The sequence below is a fragment of the Aythya marila genome (genome assembly GCF_965140915.1).
Source record: "Aythya marila genome assembly, chromosome: 6".
Taxonomy (NCBI): Eukaryota; Metazoa; Chordata; class Aves; order Anseriformes; family Anatidae; genus Aythya; species Aythya marila.
In genome coordinates, this window is record NC_139047.1 from 19018394 (window position 1) to 19034507 (window position 16114).

The 16114-nt window shown below is 37.6% G+C and overlaps 1 protein-coding gene across 1 annotated transcript in view; it reads right to left on the bottom strand.

Annotated features, from left to right (window-relative positions):
* MYO3B (myosin IIIB) overlaps positions 1-16114 on the bottom strand; it is a gene marked incomplete at both ends in the record, with an annotated part of 190770 nt that overhangs the window by 42368 nt on the left and 132288 nt on the right. The window contains one exon of the mRNA XM_082763227.1: positions 6209-6329. Within this exon, the coding sequence (XP_082619353.1) occupies positions 6209-6329 (121 nt within the window). The remainder of the gene's footprint in view (positions 1-6208; positions 6330-16114) is intronic.

Genomic DNA, 16114 nt, shown 5'->3' on the forward strand with positions numbered 1-16114 from the left:
TTGGGAAAGCTCAAGGGGCTGACTTGATTTGCTAAAAACTGATCACAATAATAAAGACAGTATCATTGTCATCAATAAGCTATCTTGGGGTGTGGAAACAAAAGGAAGCATTCATGAGCACAGTAAGCAACCAACTTTTCTGGAATTTTATGAATGAAGTTTGGATTTGCTTGTTAGGTTTGGGGGATTTTTCTTCCCCTTTATTCTTTGACACTAAGAAAGCAAAGAGAAACATAATGTCCGAACTTAATTTATATTTTATGGTGTTTTCCTAAAGAAGATTGAGGAATCTGTTTAAAAAAAGCTTTCTAATTTTGTTCTGAGATACTTCTGTAAAAAAGATATTCTGTAGTAGTAGATATTCTGTAGAATCAAAAAGATACCAGAAGTATCAAAAGATACTTCTGTAAAAACTTTCCCGTAAAAAGGAAAGTACAAGAGATGTCTAGGATTACATTCAACCTTGCATTTCAGCATGTACCACATTGTCCATAAAGTTCTTTTTTGATATTTCTCTTGTATATATATTGTTTAGATAACTATATAACAGGATTACTTAGACAACTTGCCTAAAATTACTCAAGCATTTGCTGAGATGATTCATAAACCCTCGCTCCCCCCGCCAATGCAGAAAATAAACCTAGTATGAAATAAAAATCATGAATAATCCTCAAATACTGCTACAGAGGATGTCTAAATGAAAATCTGCTGTTGGATCACTATGTTGTAAATGGACCACCATGCCAAAAAGGAATGAATCATGATCTAAATTTAATATTCAGATTTTGAGTGTTTTGGATCTGGATCTAAATCTGCAGCTTGAACTAATCTATACGTTCTATAAAGAATCTAGAATTTAGTATGGTTTTGCCAACACTTTGTCAGGGCTAGAACGTTGTCCAAATGCTTAAAGCATGAAGGTACAGGTCAGCAACCTGCCTTCTGTACTCCTTAAGCTAACAAAAACCAGCCTCTGGAATTCTGAAGCCCTTAGGACCTTGATTCTCTGTCAGAATCCAATGGCACCATGTTTCTGACTAGAACAATTGTAAGTTAGGCAGCATATGGCACAATAAATTCCATCCTCCTACAAAATCTGTTGTTGCTGATAGAAGTTTGCATTTGATGCTTACTAGCTTTTACTCAAACAAACAAACAGAAAACTTGACAGGTAACTCTACGTTTCTGCGTGACAAATTCCAGAACAGAGAACCTTCAGGGGTGCTCAGGAATGCTAATTCATTGCTAATGATTTTCTAAAACATTTTACCATTAATCAGGAATTCATTACCATAAGTCATGTACACGTGAGGAACAGTCCTGGGCTTGAGCTGGTGGGAAATTGTCCCCAACAAAACAAAACACCCAAAAGGAAATGAAGCAACACTACTAAAAGACAGGCAACTACTGCAAGACAGGCATCATTTCAGATGTCAAACTGACAGGGAATGCTTCTGAAAACATGACATCATCTGCAGATGCTGAGCACCTTGAGATCTGGCTCTGAGCTCTTGTGACAATCTGTCTGGTATTATATGCCTACGAAAACGAAACATAAACAGGGAGGCAGCTCAGCAGCAGCTAGCTCACGAGCCAATCAGTGATGGGGGCTAACGTTTTCAAATGTGGAATCTGAGGTTGATTTTGAGGTACGGGTATCTTTGACAAAACTGCTTTTTCTATCATTTCCAAAAAGTTTTACTTTCCACATGTGCAGGAAAACAGGGTTTAGGTCATGGAGATGAGATTCAGTGAGCTTACCTGGAAAGAACACAAGAGATCTAGGTTCACATACCTGGTTTCAGTCAGGCAAAACAGAAATTTGCTGCTGAATGTTCAGCTACTTAGCTCTAACACCTCAGTCTTCATGTACAGACTATATAAATCACTGAATTAGCAAGACACGTTGACAAAAGGAGAAACACTGATTCCTAGGGTCTGTCTACACATCTGTATAGTGTATAGTGACACTGTCCTTTGAAAGTAGTCAAATCATAGCTGCATAAAACACTAGAGCAGACTAATTTACACTGAAAAAGATAGACGTGTTTTTGGTGTCACTCTGACCATTGCAAGTATAACTCTACTCAGAAGTCAATGCAATTTGGACTTTTCTCATTTAAATGCTTTTGAAAATGTTACAAATACTCCCAGATATTCCACTAAAAGAATAAAGCTTATTTTGCAGGAATAACATATTCCCAAACAGATGCAAATTTCTAGAGGGATGAGGAGGGAGAAAAAAAAAAAAATTACACTAAAAAATTCTGCCCAAATTCTATTTCCACTTACACCTTTATAAGTCACGAGTAACTATTCAAAGTTTTGAACTGCCCAGTAGTTAGAAGCTGATAAGTCAGCAGAATCAAGTGCAATGGGTTTCTCTGAATTATTTCCATCACAAGCAATCACCTCAATGTTTGCTGTGATTACAAGTAGGAAAGTGAAGCAATTAAAGGAAAGCAGAATGCTTTTATATCGGCTTTTGCTGTGGAACAAAATTAAAATTCCTATTCAAGAGATGACTTCTACAAGAAATCACAGTGCAGTCTTGACAGAAACTGAAATTATCCAAGCAGGAAATTATGGAGAAATGTGAAGAAGACATAAGCTTTAAATCACCAGGACCTGATGGCATTCATCTGAGGGTTTCTCTCCCCCACCTGATGTTCATTTTCAAGGCATGGCAACAATGCTGTTCCAAGTCAAGGAGAACTCCTCTAGAACAATTTGTATACTTATTTCTTACACTGATGCAGCAATAGCTGCTAGTGTTAAGATGCTATAAAAGTGGTGGTTGGCTTGTAATTACAAACCCATTGGCACAGAGATGTTACATTTCAGGAAGTCACAGTGTGTTTAGGAATAATAAAAAGAATTTTGGAAAGTCATATAAAACAAATCCATTTTCAGAGAAAAAGCAGATACACTTTGTTTTTCTTTTTCTTTTTATTTTTTTTTTATAAGCTTGTCTAAACTTATTTTTTTAAAAGCTACAGTGATGGGGATGTCAAAACTTTCCAGGTAACCTACACAAGGCTTAACTCATCTTACCATTAACGAGAATTTTTTAGTTTTAACTTAGCTCTCCTTCACTGCAATGCAAGCTCACCTGAATCTCAGTGGAGAACAATTTGTTCCATTCCTCTTTACATCAGCTTCTCATGACTAGAGAAATGTTACCACATGTACCCTTAGTCTTCCATCTCCCTTATAATCTCCCCTTTTAGACAATATTTTATGCAGCTGGGATCATTTGTGTTGCCAAGGGATGTCCTCATTTTCTTGAAGTACAGAGTCTAATATACAGCATTAACTGAGATCTTGAAAGTGGTGAGAAAATGTTCTGATGCACAGGTGATGTAGTATGTATTCTAATTGCTACTACTATTGGAGCAGCATGCCATCACTGACTAACATTCAGTTTGACATTCATTATAGCCCATGAAACTGCTTCTAATTCTAATCCAGTCCTCCTAAAATCTTATAACCATCACTAACTTGGTAGTGATACAAATTCAGTAATCAGACTCTACTTCATCAGTCAGGCCACCAGTCAGAAATAGGTTGATTCTGGAACTTAACTGATACATACTTTCTGAAGAACAGAGAATCACTGATAAACACTCTGCCTTTAACTTTCCAAATACCTAAACTGTCATGCCCATGTATTTTTGTTCATACTTTAATATACATTACAATAATCAGACCTTTGAAGCAGGTTGTTTGTTGTATGTTTAGATGTATTGCTATATTCCTGTGCATAAAACAGAAGAAATCTGTATGTAAGTTTTCTTTCTGATCCTGAGTACTTTACAGCTTATTCTTCACTTTCCAAAACTCCTTACAGGAAAAGAAATGCAAAAGAATATTTTATTATTATACATTTCAATTCAATGGTATGTGAAGCCACAGTGAGGCTGCCTTCTCTAGGGAAAGATTACAAGCTACTGTGTTAAACATCTGTGCTATTATTCATCAGCCTTCCTGTTTCCTACAAGTTTCTTGTAGGACTGAACAGCCATACGCTTAAAACACAACAGCCCCTAACAGCTACCTGTAGAAGCGAGTCTTTTTATGGGAAGTAAGTTATAAGGTTTAGTCCTAGGATTCTGAACATCACCTGTGAAATGCTCAGCAGTTTCAAGTCTCACTGAAATCACTGGAACCTGAGGCCATCACAGATAAATTTACAGGATTAGGGAAACGAACTGCAAAATTTGTTGGGTTTTAAACTTAGATCTATCAGCAGTAGTGGCAGTTAAGCAATTCCAGGCAAAAGAAGGTTTTATTACCTGTCTGATTATGTACAGCAATCAGAAGCGAGTGCACGAACTGAATGGCCAATGTATTTTACATGGTCACCTTCAAGCTAAATATTTAAGGGTATTTAGACATTGATTTCAATATAAGTTCACTGACTGAATACCTTTAGAAGTCTGTATCTTCATAGAGCCCAAATTCACCTCAACAGCTACTGACTATAAAAAGTTCACTTGCCTCAAGGGATGTACACTTAATCAAAATTTAGCTAATCCAGAAAAATACATTCGTCTGGAATGCAATGAGGAATCCCAGAAACAGTCTAATGTAGAAAGGGAAGAAAACCATTCCTGGCTAACTGCATACAAAACAGATGAAATAGAAGTTTAAAGAGGTCGTCTGCCTTCAAACAAGTTTGTGTGAAAACTAGAATACTAAAAAGACAAAATGTTTAACTACATTGTAAATAATAGGAATTTGGGGTGCCCAAAAGAACTGGTAATATATTATTAGCTCTTGCTTTATACCGTTATTGCAGGTTGCAGAACAAATATTTATGTAATCAATATTGATGTATTGATGTAATAATCATCAGTAGTTCTAAGGAGATCACAAGATCACCTCTCTTAAGTACTTAACAGAGAGAGGCAGCTGCACACATGAAAGAAAATTGGAATTACAAAACTCATTATTCCAGTAAGCAGTGAGGAAACCCAAGGACAAAGCCACAACAGTAAATCGCAGCATACTCATTCTTTTCACTGAATAACATTACCAAAAAACTGTACTTATGTATTTTTTTTGTCCTTGTCCACCTGCCTGAACATTTATTTATTTTTTATTTTTTAACTGAAATCACACTACTGCAAGGGAGAGAAACTCTGGAACATTATTAACCTGGAAGGATGCAGGTGGTTACACCTGAACAAAATCATTTAATGCACCAAAGCATTTAGCAGACATTATTCAATCTAAATCAACCAAAGTTCACATGGAAGTTAACATAACTCAATGTTCTGAAAATACAAAAAGAAAGCAGAAATACCATTTCAGAGAAGTTAGTGGTAATTTAGAAAACAAAATAAAACAATAAAACTTTCTCAATGGAATAATTACAGTCTACTGTAATATAAGTTACTGATTTCCTCAGAGAACTTGGAAGACGTGTAACAGAACCTGCCTTTTTATGCTGTATAGAAATGATATAAAATAACAGAAAAAAGAACTAGAAGAAGCACTGAGATTTCCTGATGCCTATCCCACAGAAGGAGAGATCTCATAACTCTTAGTCACTGAAACCTGCTAATCAAAGGGATTTCACCAACAAATGCAACCATCTTCCCTAGACCACTGTTGGAGAGAGAGACTTTGACAAGAGCTAAAGATTTAGCAGTTCCCTCTTCTACCCAAGAAGGAGCAGGGCAACATTTGTCTGGAGTGACTCCCTTGGTAAGAAGAGTTAAAATATCCTTCCTCTACAAAGAGGAAGGCACCATGGTTAAGCTTAGGCTTTCTGCCAGTGACTCGGCCAACTGCTTTTTACAGCTCTTTTCCCTATCTCACTGCAGGTCTGCAAGAAGGTTTACAGACGCAAAAAGGTACCTTTCAATTCCTGAGAATTTAGGAATGTGCTGCAATTAGTTCTGAAATGCTGAGCACTTACAAGTCTGTCTGCAGTCAGAGGTATTCTGTGTACTTCTGAGAACTCCATAGAAACAGGACAGCAACCCAGGACAAACTGCAAATAAATCTAACTTCACTTTCTTGGAGAACACTGAGATAACTAAGCTGGTAGGGGGGCTGATTAACCTACAGGTGCTCATCTTCAGAAAATGGCAAGTTCCCCAAGTGCCAGCTGAATCATGATGGCATGCCTGCTCCTTTCAGATTTTATTGTGTGGAAAATGATTTCTGTAGATACCAGACAACAAAGGATTCAACTCACCAGTGCTCTTCACAGCCAAAATCAGAGGTAGAGCAGCTGCTCGTATGCTGAGGATCTGCTGCACAGCCAGTGCTGTTTCTCAGTCTTGAGTAGTTTTTACGAACAATATATCCCCTGAAAGCTGAAAAACATAGTTATGCATCAGAGGAAAACTCTGCAGAGCTTGGAACACAGACTGGCACCTGGCTCTACATACAGTTCAGAGCTGAATGCCTTCAACTTTTACTGAACCAGTGGGCAGAAAGAGCACTCAGCACCTCACAGGGGTGCTTCAGTGTTTGCAGTATTTGCAACAGTTTGAAATTATACAGGGCTTTGCTCTCACTATTATAGTAACCATTTGGCACAGCCCCGGGAAGGAATAGGGGTACTGGAAGGAGAACATGCCTAATTTAAATAGGAATGTATTTAAACATGCAGTAGAAAATAATTCTCAAAACACCTTCTCTAATCACCACTCCTATGATTTGAGCTGCTTGGAATTTTACAGAATGAAAAGTTTCATCCACTTTTATTGTAGAGGGGTGGGGAGCCAGAGGGAGATGCATTCAGTTAAAACTAGAAGAAATTATAACAACTTCTACTTCTCAGTGAACCATAACCATTACAAAATATTTGAAATGCCTCTCATACAAATGATTCTGGGGGGAAAATATCTACATAGATTGGACTTTATACCATTAATTAAGAATACTAGAAATACTAAACGAAGTAGCAAGCATGCAGTGAAATGAAATGACAAAGAAAAGGGCAATGAATAACATTTTGAAGATATCTACACTCTTTATTTCCATGGAGTGTCTCTGGGTTTGGGTACCTAAATAATTTAATTACATCATTAGCTTTATCTAATGTGAATTCACTGGAATTCTTGACATCTGTGAGTAGTTAGTAGTAAACCTCCAGCATGAACCAGAAGTAGTGGTATATGCTGTACTTATGACAAAAGACTTTAAAAAGCATTGCAATGTACAATTAAAACTGTAAATTTTAAAATTTTAATTATTTTAGGGTTCATATTAACCATTATTTTAAGTAGAACTATCCTGATGAAAGGGAAGAAAGGGCTGAAAAACAGAAACTAAATGCGGCATCAATGCCATAGTTTAAGAGAAATTGCAATACAACAAGAAGTTGCAGTACAAGAAGGCTGACAGTTGGGAAGGAGAGGAGCTGCTTATTAGCACAGCATGACTGCAACTTAGAAACTGTGAAACAATATGTAAAGGAAAATTGGAAATAAAGTTAGGAAATATGATGATTTTGAGGAGGGGAAAAAGTCCAGGAAAAACTTTTAAGCACACTAAATGCATGCAAAAACACAGGGTCAGTTTGTGGAACAATTACCAAAAGAAGAGCAATAGATCACAGAATCACAGAATTACTAGGTTGGAAGAGACCTCAAGATCATCGAGTCCAACCTCTGACCTAACGCTAACAGTCCCCACTAAACCATCCTTATTATTGGAGTGTCTAGAATCTAGGGTTAAATATTACAGCGGGATGCGGGATAGACACAGAAATAGAGTGCAGGACCACCTCATGTAGGATCAGCATCAAGATAACAATCTAGATTACACAGGGAAAGCAAGAGGTAGAATAGAGACTATAATAAAGAATAAATTGAGAACAGAGAAGACGACAGAAGATGAAGTTTTTCCTGTATCTCGTGCCTGTTATTTTATGAAAACAGAACCATTACTTACGTAACTGAGAAAAAAAAAAAGTAGAATTTGGAATCTCATGCTTATTACCAAATTAAGGGATAACTGTTCTTCTTTTCCTTTCATTTAATGACTCATAAATTTAGCCTTTTTTTTTTTTTTTCATAATAAAAAGGTAATGGAGGAAAAAAAATAAAGCTACCCTGATCACATCTGCTCTTTCCTTTAGGAAAGGCTGTAACTGATCCCCTCTTTTCTATTTTAATTCCTGGATAGTGTTAACAGCCTTCTTCCCAGCCACTACCTCCACAAAAACCTGCATTGTTTCACTTACTTGTGCAATATAAGAAAATAAAACCATCTGAATGGTTCAAGCTATAGTATAAAATGCACCATAACAATCTAAGCTTTTCACTGCTACTGATGTTTCCAGGATGAGAAGCAGCAAAAATTGCCTTTTAATGAGAGGTTACTAAAATAAATAACCATGCACTTTACAGAAGACACAACAGAAGCCAGGCCTGCTGAGGTGTTGTACTGAATACAGAGCTCAGGTATCACGAGGCTGAGGAACTTTCCGCCCTTAATAATCAGACTGGAAAAGTCTGCCTATCTGGCAGAGATGAGCCAAGCACTCACTTGCCCCATGTGATCAGGCTTCCAATCCTTAACTATCCCCCACTGACCAGACAAGGAGCCTACTCTGATGTTGGCAGCAAAGACAACTGGCCAGCAGCCATCTCTCTGCAGCTGAAACATGCTGAGTAGCAGTCAGTCTGTGGACTACTGGAAAGATAAAGAAGCACCGAAATAAATGAACTAGTAAGATAAACTTCAGTTTTCTTCCTAGTAATTTCTTAACTTTTAGATGTTTTGTGTGTGTATATAAAATCAACCCCAATACCTGCCATGTTGTGTTTTTTTTTTTTTTTTTTTTTTTTTTTTTTTTTTTTTTTTCCCCCACCAGAAACTTATTAATGACAGTGAAATCCATTTTGGCTTTTCCTTCATTCACTGCATATAAACTGCTTTATCTCATTTTGTAAATGTAATTTTTATTCTGACTTTTGTTTCCATAAATATTTTCAGTACCAACTCCTCTTCAACTTAACCTTTCCACAAGCTGGTTTCTAATGTTCTTCTAGAGTACCTTGAATCATACAGGTAAATGGCTGTATTTTTCCTACTTTCCCTTCGACTCATGGGATAACTGAAGTAGCAGAATAAACAAACATCTCTCCCTCAAAAAGTTCATCAAGAATACGTAGGACTGCATCTTTTCAGCATTTATTAACTGGATCTATAACGTTTCAAAGTAAATTCATATGCAGAGAATTCTACTGGGGGAGTCTGAGAGGCTGGGAAGCTGCTCCATCACAGCAATTTGCATTACTGACTGGTGCTGGTTTTGACACTAAGCACTTGGCTCAAAGAGTGTGAAATTAGCAGACTCATGTTGCTAGTGCTCCATGAACAATCACTGCATCATTGAAGAAGAATGATTACCAGCTGTCACCTCATTTTCACCTTATGCATTCTATATTCCAAACTTTACAGCAACTGTATCTTTAACCCTAATCTTTACATAGCCAATGATGACAGGATCTAAACTCAAAGTAACAGAGGAATGGAGCTAAATTTTAGCATTCTAATTAGTCATTCAGTGTTAAAGAGTTTATGTGCCACAACTTAGGACATGCATTTTTACTTTTTCTACCGACCAGTTCTCACATGAAGTTTTCTATCAGCTTCAGCGGGTAGTAAACCAAGAACATATTTACCTCTGGAAGTCTGAAGTTTAGTGTTCTGCAGTTAAAAACCTTTATTCTAAGATCTAAGTACTAAGGCATATACATTACATGCAAAGTTACACAATTCCAGATAGCAAAAGTCCAGGCATTTTCCCTGTGATTCCCATAGGAAATATATTCTTACAGACTTAACGGTGAAGCACAATGTAGAAAGATCAAAGCTAAACAATAAGGTCTATGCAAGAATTACGAAGAAAAGAGATGAAGCAGTATTTTAAAATAGTAGAGGGATTCATTTTCAGTTGTAAGAAATCATGTTAAATAGGCATTTTCTACACAGACACATTTTTAAGCTATATTATTACCTGAGATAATGTGTAAGAAAAACTTTGGAACTGAAAGCTCAGGTTTGCTGAATGGAAGGTGTCATCATAGTTTGTAATCAGAAGTTCATTTGCTACAAACAGCATATGACTTTCTTAATTTGCCTAGATAAAAGAGCATTCAGCAGCTTAACTACCAACATCTGAGAGGATTTGGAGTCCATGAATCAGATTCTTCACTTCATGCCAAATTAATTTTACTGAACAGTAAAAGAGAGTTCCATGAATGCTTCCCCTCTTTCACCTATCACGCTGGATGGATCTTGGATGATGCATTTTTAGTAGCAGGGAGAAAAAAAACAAAAACAAAACAAAACAAAAAACAAAAACAAAACAAAAACAAAAACAAACAACAACAACAACAACAACAACAACAAAAAACCTCACATCTTATGTTCTTTGGTGGAAGCATTACAAGAAAGCCAGTCACAAGTTCTCACATACAAGTGTTAGCAATCAGGGTACCAAGAAGAGGAAGACTCGCCAAGGCCACCATCAAAGCTGGTGTCACTACTGTACATCATCACTTGGACATATGAGTTTTAATTACTCTGCATTACACTAAAAAGTTCTGTCTTGAGACTTGGCCAAAAAAAATGAAGTGCAGATGACTCTGAAGCTGTTTGTAAATATCAGCAAGGGAAAGGAATAGGTTTTCCAAGGCCTCTTGTCCCCTTCCTGATTTTATCAAGGGCACGAAATCCTGTAAGAATGGTCTCCTCTCAATCTCAGTAACAGGAGAGAGAACTAAAAAGAAATGCATATATCCACACAGAGCCTATCTCAGAGAGGGGTATATTCTAGAAGTAAAGAATGACTGGATGTCCTAAGCTAGTATACACAAGGAGATGGAGAAGTAAAGATAACCAAAGCTGTGCAGCTTGCACAAACCCTTCTGGTTTGACCTGTATGTGAAATCAAGGTAATACAATCAGTCAGTTCAGCTACCAGTAAGACAAACACATACATTTCTTCAGTGGTTCTTAAACTGAGAATGTTATTAGAAAGGAAGAAAATGGATGACATAAAACAGTAAAATTGGATCTGTTACTTAGTGCTTGTTATTTTCAGGAACAATTAAAAATAGATGTATTTTTAGATATATTTATGAAGTGCTTAGAAATTTTTGGAACATTTTCACAGAATCACAGAATTTCCTAGGTTGGAAGAGACCTCAAGGTCATCGAGTCCAACCTCCAACCTAACGCTAACAGTCCCCACTAAACCATTTCCCTAAGCTCTACATCTAAACGTCTTTTGAAGACTTCCAGGGATGGTGACTCCACCACTTCCCTGGGCAGCCTGTTCCAGTGCCTCACAACCCTTTCAGTGAAGAAGTTCTTCCTAACATCTAACCTAAAACTCCCCTGGCTCAACTTAAGCCCATTCCCCCTCGTCCTGTCACCAGGCATGTGGGAGAACAGGCCAACCCCCACCTCGCTACAGCCTCCCTTGAGGTACCTGTAGAGAGCGATAAGGTCGCCCCTGAGCCTCCTCTTCTCCAGGCTGAACAAGCCCAGCTCCCTCAGCCGCTCCTCGTAGGACTTGTTCTCCAGGCCCCTCACCAGCTTCGTCGCCCTTCTCTGCACCCGCTCAAGCACCTCCATGTCCTTCTTGTAGCGAGGGGCCCAAAACTGAACACAGTACTCGAGGTGCGGCCTCACCAGAGCTGAGCAGTTCATAGATCTTAGAAATTTTTGGAATGTTTTACACAGTTCATAGATCTTTACAACAGTATTAGCTGAATACATGCAGACACACGTACATATTGACAGAAAAAAAAAACTGTTCAAGAAATACCTCCTTTTCTGCTATTGAAGTCAACATTAAACTTTGCTGATGAAAAACCCAAAGGTAACACTTTTATTAAAAACTAACATTTATTATAGATATGAAATAGTGTATTACAGTCATTCGGAAGCCCTCTCTCTTTTTTTTTTTTCTTGTAATGGAGTAAATTTTGCCAGAAGCTCACATAAGATCTATGCAAACAACGCTGCACAGCAGAAGTTGCATAAAGGAAGCAATGCAAAGGGATACTTCATCTGGTTTCTTTCTGAACATCTATAACATTTTTTAAGGGGGATGGGGGAGAGAGAGAAAGAAAAGATTAAAAAAAAAAAGCACCCAAATCTTTAGCTCTTGATAAAGAATTTTCCAATACAATGTGACATATGGTGAGTGTGTGAGCACGTGTTGGAGGAGGAGATGGTGGCTCAATGGATTAGTCATTTGCCTTTCACCTCTGGAAGCATAGTTAAACTCAGTCCTGACCAGAGTTGCACAGTATATTCCAGATGGCTAAAGTGGGCCTAATTAAAATGAATTCAGTGATGTCACCTCAGATCTAAGTGAATCGCATGCACCACTCATTTGGCATTTTGGCAATGTCAGCTCACAAATGAAATAAACAGATTAAAATCCTTCCTTAAGTCTTTCAGGACAACAGTCACTCCGCATAGAAATACATGCTATCATAACTAGATAATGTACTTTTATAATTCTATTATCTGTTTGTTGTTGTTGTTGTTTGGTGTTTCTTTTTTTGTTGTTGTCGTTGTTTTTATTCTAATTAACGTATTATTCTAATACAAAGAAATGTTAAATGAGACTCCCATGTGAGGCAAATCAGTGGAGCAACATTTCAGTCAGATGATTCAGTGGATATACACTGATTTGAACCAGCTGTGAATCTGGCAACATAGTTTTAAAAAATAATTTATTTTAACAAAATCTTTTTCTTTTTATGTAGATGAAAATCAAAACAATACAAATCCCAATTACAAATAAATACTTATACAGAAGTACAAAGTATTGCTAATGCAAATACTACACAAAATCATTCTTCACAATTCCTCTCTAAGTTAAAAAAATTGGCATCTTCTAAACTTCACAGTTTGGAAAAGCATGACAGGAAGGAGTGGGAAAGGTCTTATGTACCCTGTGCACCATTTTAGCCATGCATCTAATAAGATCTGTGCATTCTGAGAACTTGTAAGGTAGATATGCTGAAGTAGGGCAGCTTTTTCTTCCCCACCTCATTTAAATTCACAAATATTTTATGTCCTAGTAAGGGTGTTTTCTCTCCTCTGAAATAATGACTTTTTTGTGTAATATTATACACTTAGGAAATATAACCTCATGTATATTGTGAGGGTTGTTTTTTTTTTTTTTGGTAAGTTTGTTTTTTCTTCCAACATTTCATCAATGGATAGCGAACTGCTGGGCCCACAGAGATCTCCAGACCACCAGCTCATGTATTTGAAAGGCATCTGTTTATTTTTAAAATGCAAATGCAGCTTACCTCAAAGACTGACTTGCAAGAAATGAACAATCTGAACAAGTCAAGAGGTTTCCAATCAGGAGCTGTGTTCCTCCTTTATATCAGGCTATGATCACTTGCTGTCAAAACCACTTAAACAATATCCTGGAATCTGAATGAAGTCCCCCCACAATTAAAATGAGCAGGATAATCCTGCAAGAATTATTCAGGCAAATCATTTTTCACACAGTTTAAAGTAATGATAAGGTCATTTACAAAAGAAATCAGCGCCTTTGAAATGCTGACTTGTAGACAGAGGACTGCCTGGAGGAGGGCCATAGATAACAGTGAAGACTGGCCTCCTAACACTACCCTTGCAGTCTTTGGAACTGATTCTGATGAAGAGAAGGCCCAATAAGGTTAATACCCCTACTTTGATCTCTGTCAAAGCGTACCAGCAAGAATTAATTTACATTTCAGATGAAAAAGGTTGACAGCATGAAAAGGCATCTTGTTTCTGGTATGTGAATGTGCTGTAATAGATCGGGAATTCTGAAAGGAAGTTCTGAGGAAGCTAAAGGGATAAGCCGAGCGGCTGCTTTTATTGGGAAAGAGATGAAAGGAAAACAAATTTCAATATGCGCTGTTCTGTAGAAACATGTAAGCCAAATGCTTCCTAAATTTCAAGGCCCGCTTGAAGATGGGGGTGGGGAAAGGAGAGGGAAGTACATATATTTTAATTATACGGTTTTGCTAATGTCTGGATGACAAATGCAAACAATAAATCTCATTGCCCAAAAGTGCTCATTTAAAAAAAAAAAAAAAAAAAAAAAGCAAAGGTGACCACATTGAAAAGCTGCCTTGAAATATACATTTACATTATAAGATGTGCAGGGAAGGGAGAGATTTGGACTTGCTATTGTCTCCATGTCACAAGGCACTAGAGCAGTGTAACATAAACAAGAGAAAGATTACCATTGTATTTTAAAACCTGGAAGACAGCCACCATTAGCAAGCATGAGCTTTGATTTTAAACACAAAATGATTAGCATATAGAGAAGAACAAATGTGCACAAGAAGAAATTTCAAAAAAGAGGTCCTAGATAGAGGTTTCCAAAGGCAGACAGAAATGTGTTGAGGATTATTGTTATTGTACCTCATTGAGTGCAGTGCCAAAGCTAGGAGGAGCAGCCAGTGTAATTAATACAAACAGAGGTACGCTGTGTCACTCTTAACCCTATAGTCCTAATGCTCATTCACCCAGACTGGTCACTGAAACTGTCAAGTGCCAGGTTACAAAGGAACAGTGTGTGTGGTGGCGGGAAGAGTGCTAACAGCATTCCTCCAGCGTTAGGTCCAGAGGGCTGAAAAGGACAGAACTGTCCAAATGCAAGGGTGTGCATACCCTCCCACTGCCTCTGCCGTGTTCAACACAATGTCTCAGAGATGACAGGAAGAAACACAGCTCTGAATCTCTTCCATGTGTGCAAACAGCAGAATAGATCATTTGCTTTCTCTAAAGAGTTAGTAATAAGCATGAATCTCCTACATGCCTAAGAAATCTGGCTGGATAAAACTCTAAGGCAGAATGTCCCCTACAGCTTCCAAGTGATACTGCTACACAGCAGCTGCCAAGGGAATCTGAGTTAACTCTCATCTTAAATACTGCTAATAGCGGGAAAGTGAAGGGTCAACTGTTTCACTTTCCTTTCTATAGCAAAAGGCTATCATAAAAGTCAGGAAATCATAGCTCAGGTATGGCCAAGTGTAAATGTTGCAAATACTCCAAAAAACAGTTGCATGTGGTATTTTAAGATCTGGTCTCTGTGGTATCATGAATACAATAAATGACAACACAAAGGAGAGGATGAAGGGGAAAGAATGCTTATGCAGTCCCTCAGTGCTTGCTGTAATAGGAAGAAAACATTTCTCCTTAACATTTCTCCGTAACAGTTCTCCATTGAATAGAATACTCTGCATTTGACCCTAGAGCTATAGTTTACGATTATACATAACTGTATGCACACAAAGCTGTAAATTACTACTTTATCCTAATGTTAATCTGTTCCTTTCTGTAACTAGATGGGTATTCTACTGTCTGCTGAAAGTCACACTGATACTTATTTTCAGAGTAGAAAATTTAGGTAAAAGAAAAAAAAAGTTGGATTTACTGGAAATGGCTTGACAACAGAATAAAGTAAAAGAATATTTATAACTCTTACTTTTCAGACTGACTTCAGGCTATATGATATAGAGTAGAGAGGTGACAGCTTAAGGAATTATAGCAGAGGCAGCTGGTAGAATAAAGGTGGTGCCTTGGTTTATTTGGAAACACATTTGCTACAACTCTTTTCTGATCAGCTACAGTCTTTCACCTGGGGTTGGACAAGGAAGGTGTATTACACTGCATCATATGGAGGCTGCTTCACACTGGCAGCATGTGAAAACACCATTGAGTTCACAGCACTGGTTCTCTGATTTCTGTGCCATATGGTACCCTGCTCTCTACTAGAGACCTACACAGCCCTATGGGCCTGTTCCTCCAATAATCTCTTTAAAGTTATTCAAATTCATATTGATATGGCTGCATAGGAGTCTGGAAAAGAGTCAAAGACTGGCCAAAGCTGGCAAACTCAGCAAGCAGTTGAAAGGGAAACTTGGCAACCTGCCAGGACCAGAGTTTGATACAAAGACAGAGAAATGCAGGTCCAGTGCTTCCAATCCACACTTTCAGTCAAAAAAATCCAGTGCTTTATACCAGCTCTACACATGCTTGAATCATACTGATTGTGCTAAGAAGAATCTTAGAAAATTAACTCAACAGCTTTTAATTTGTACATTTTGAT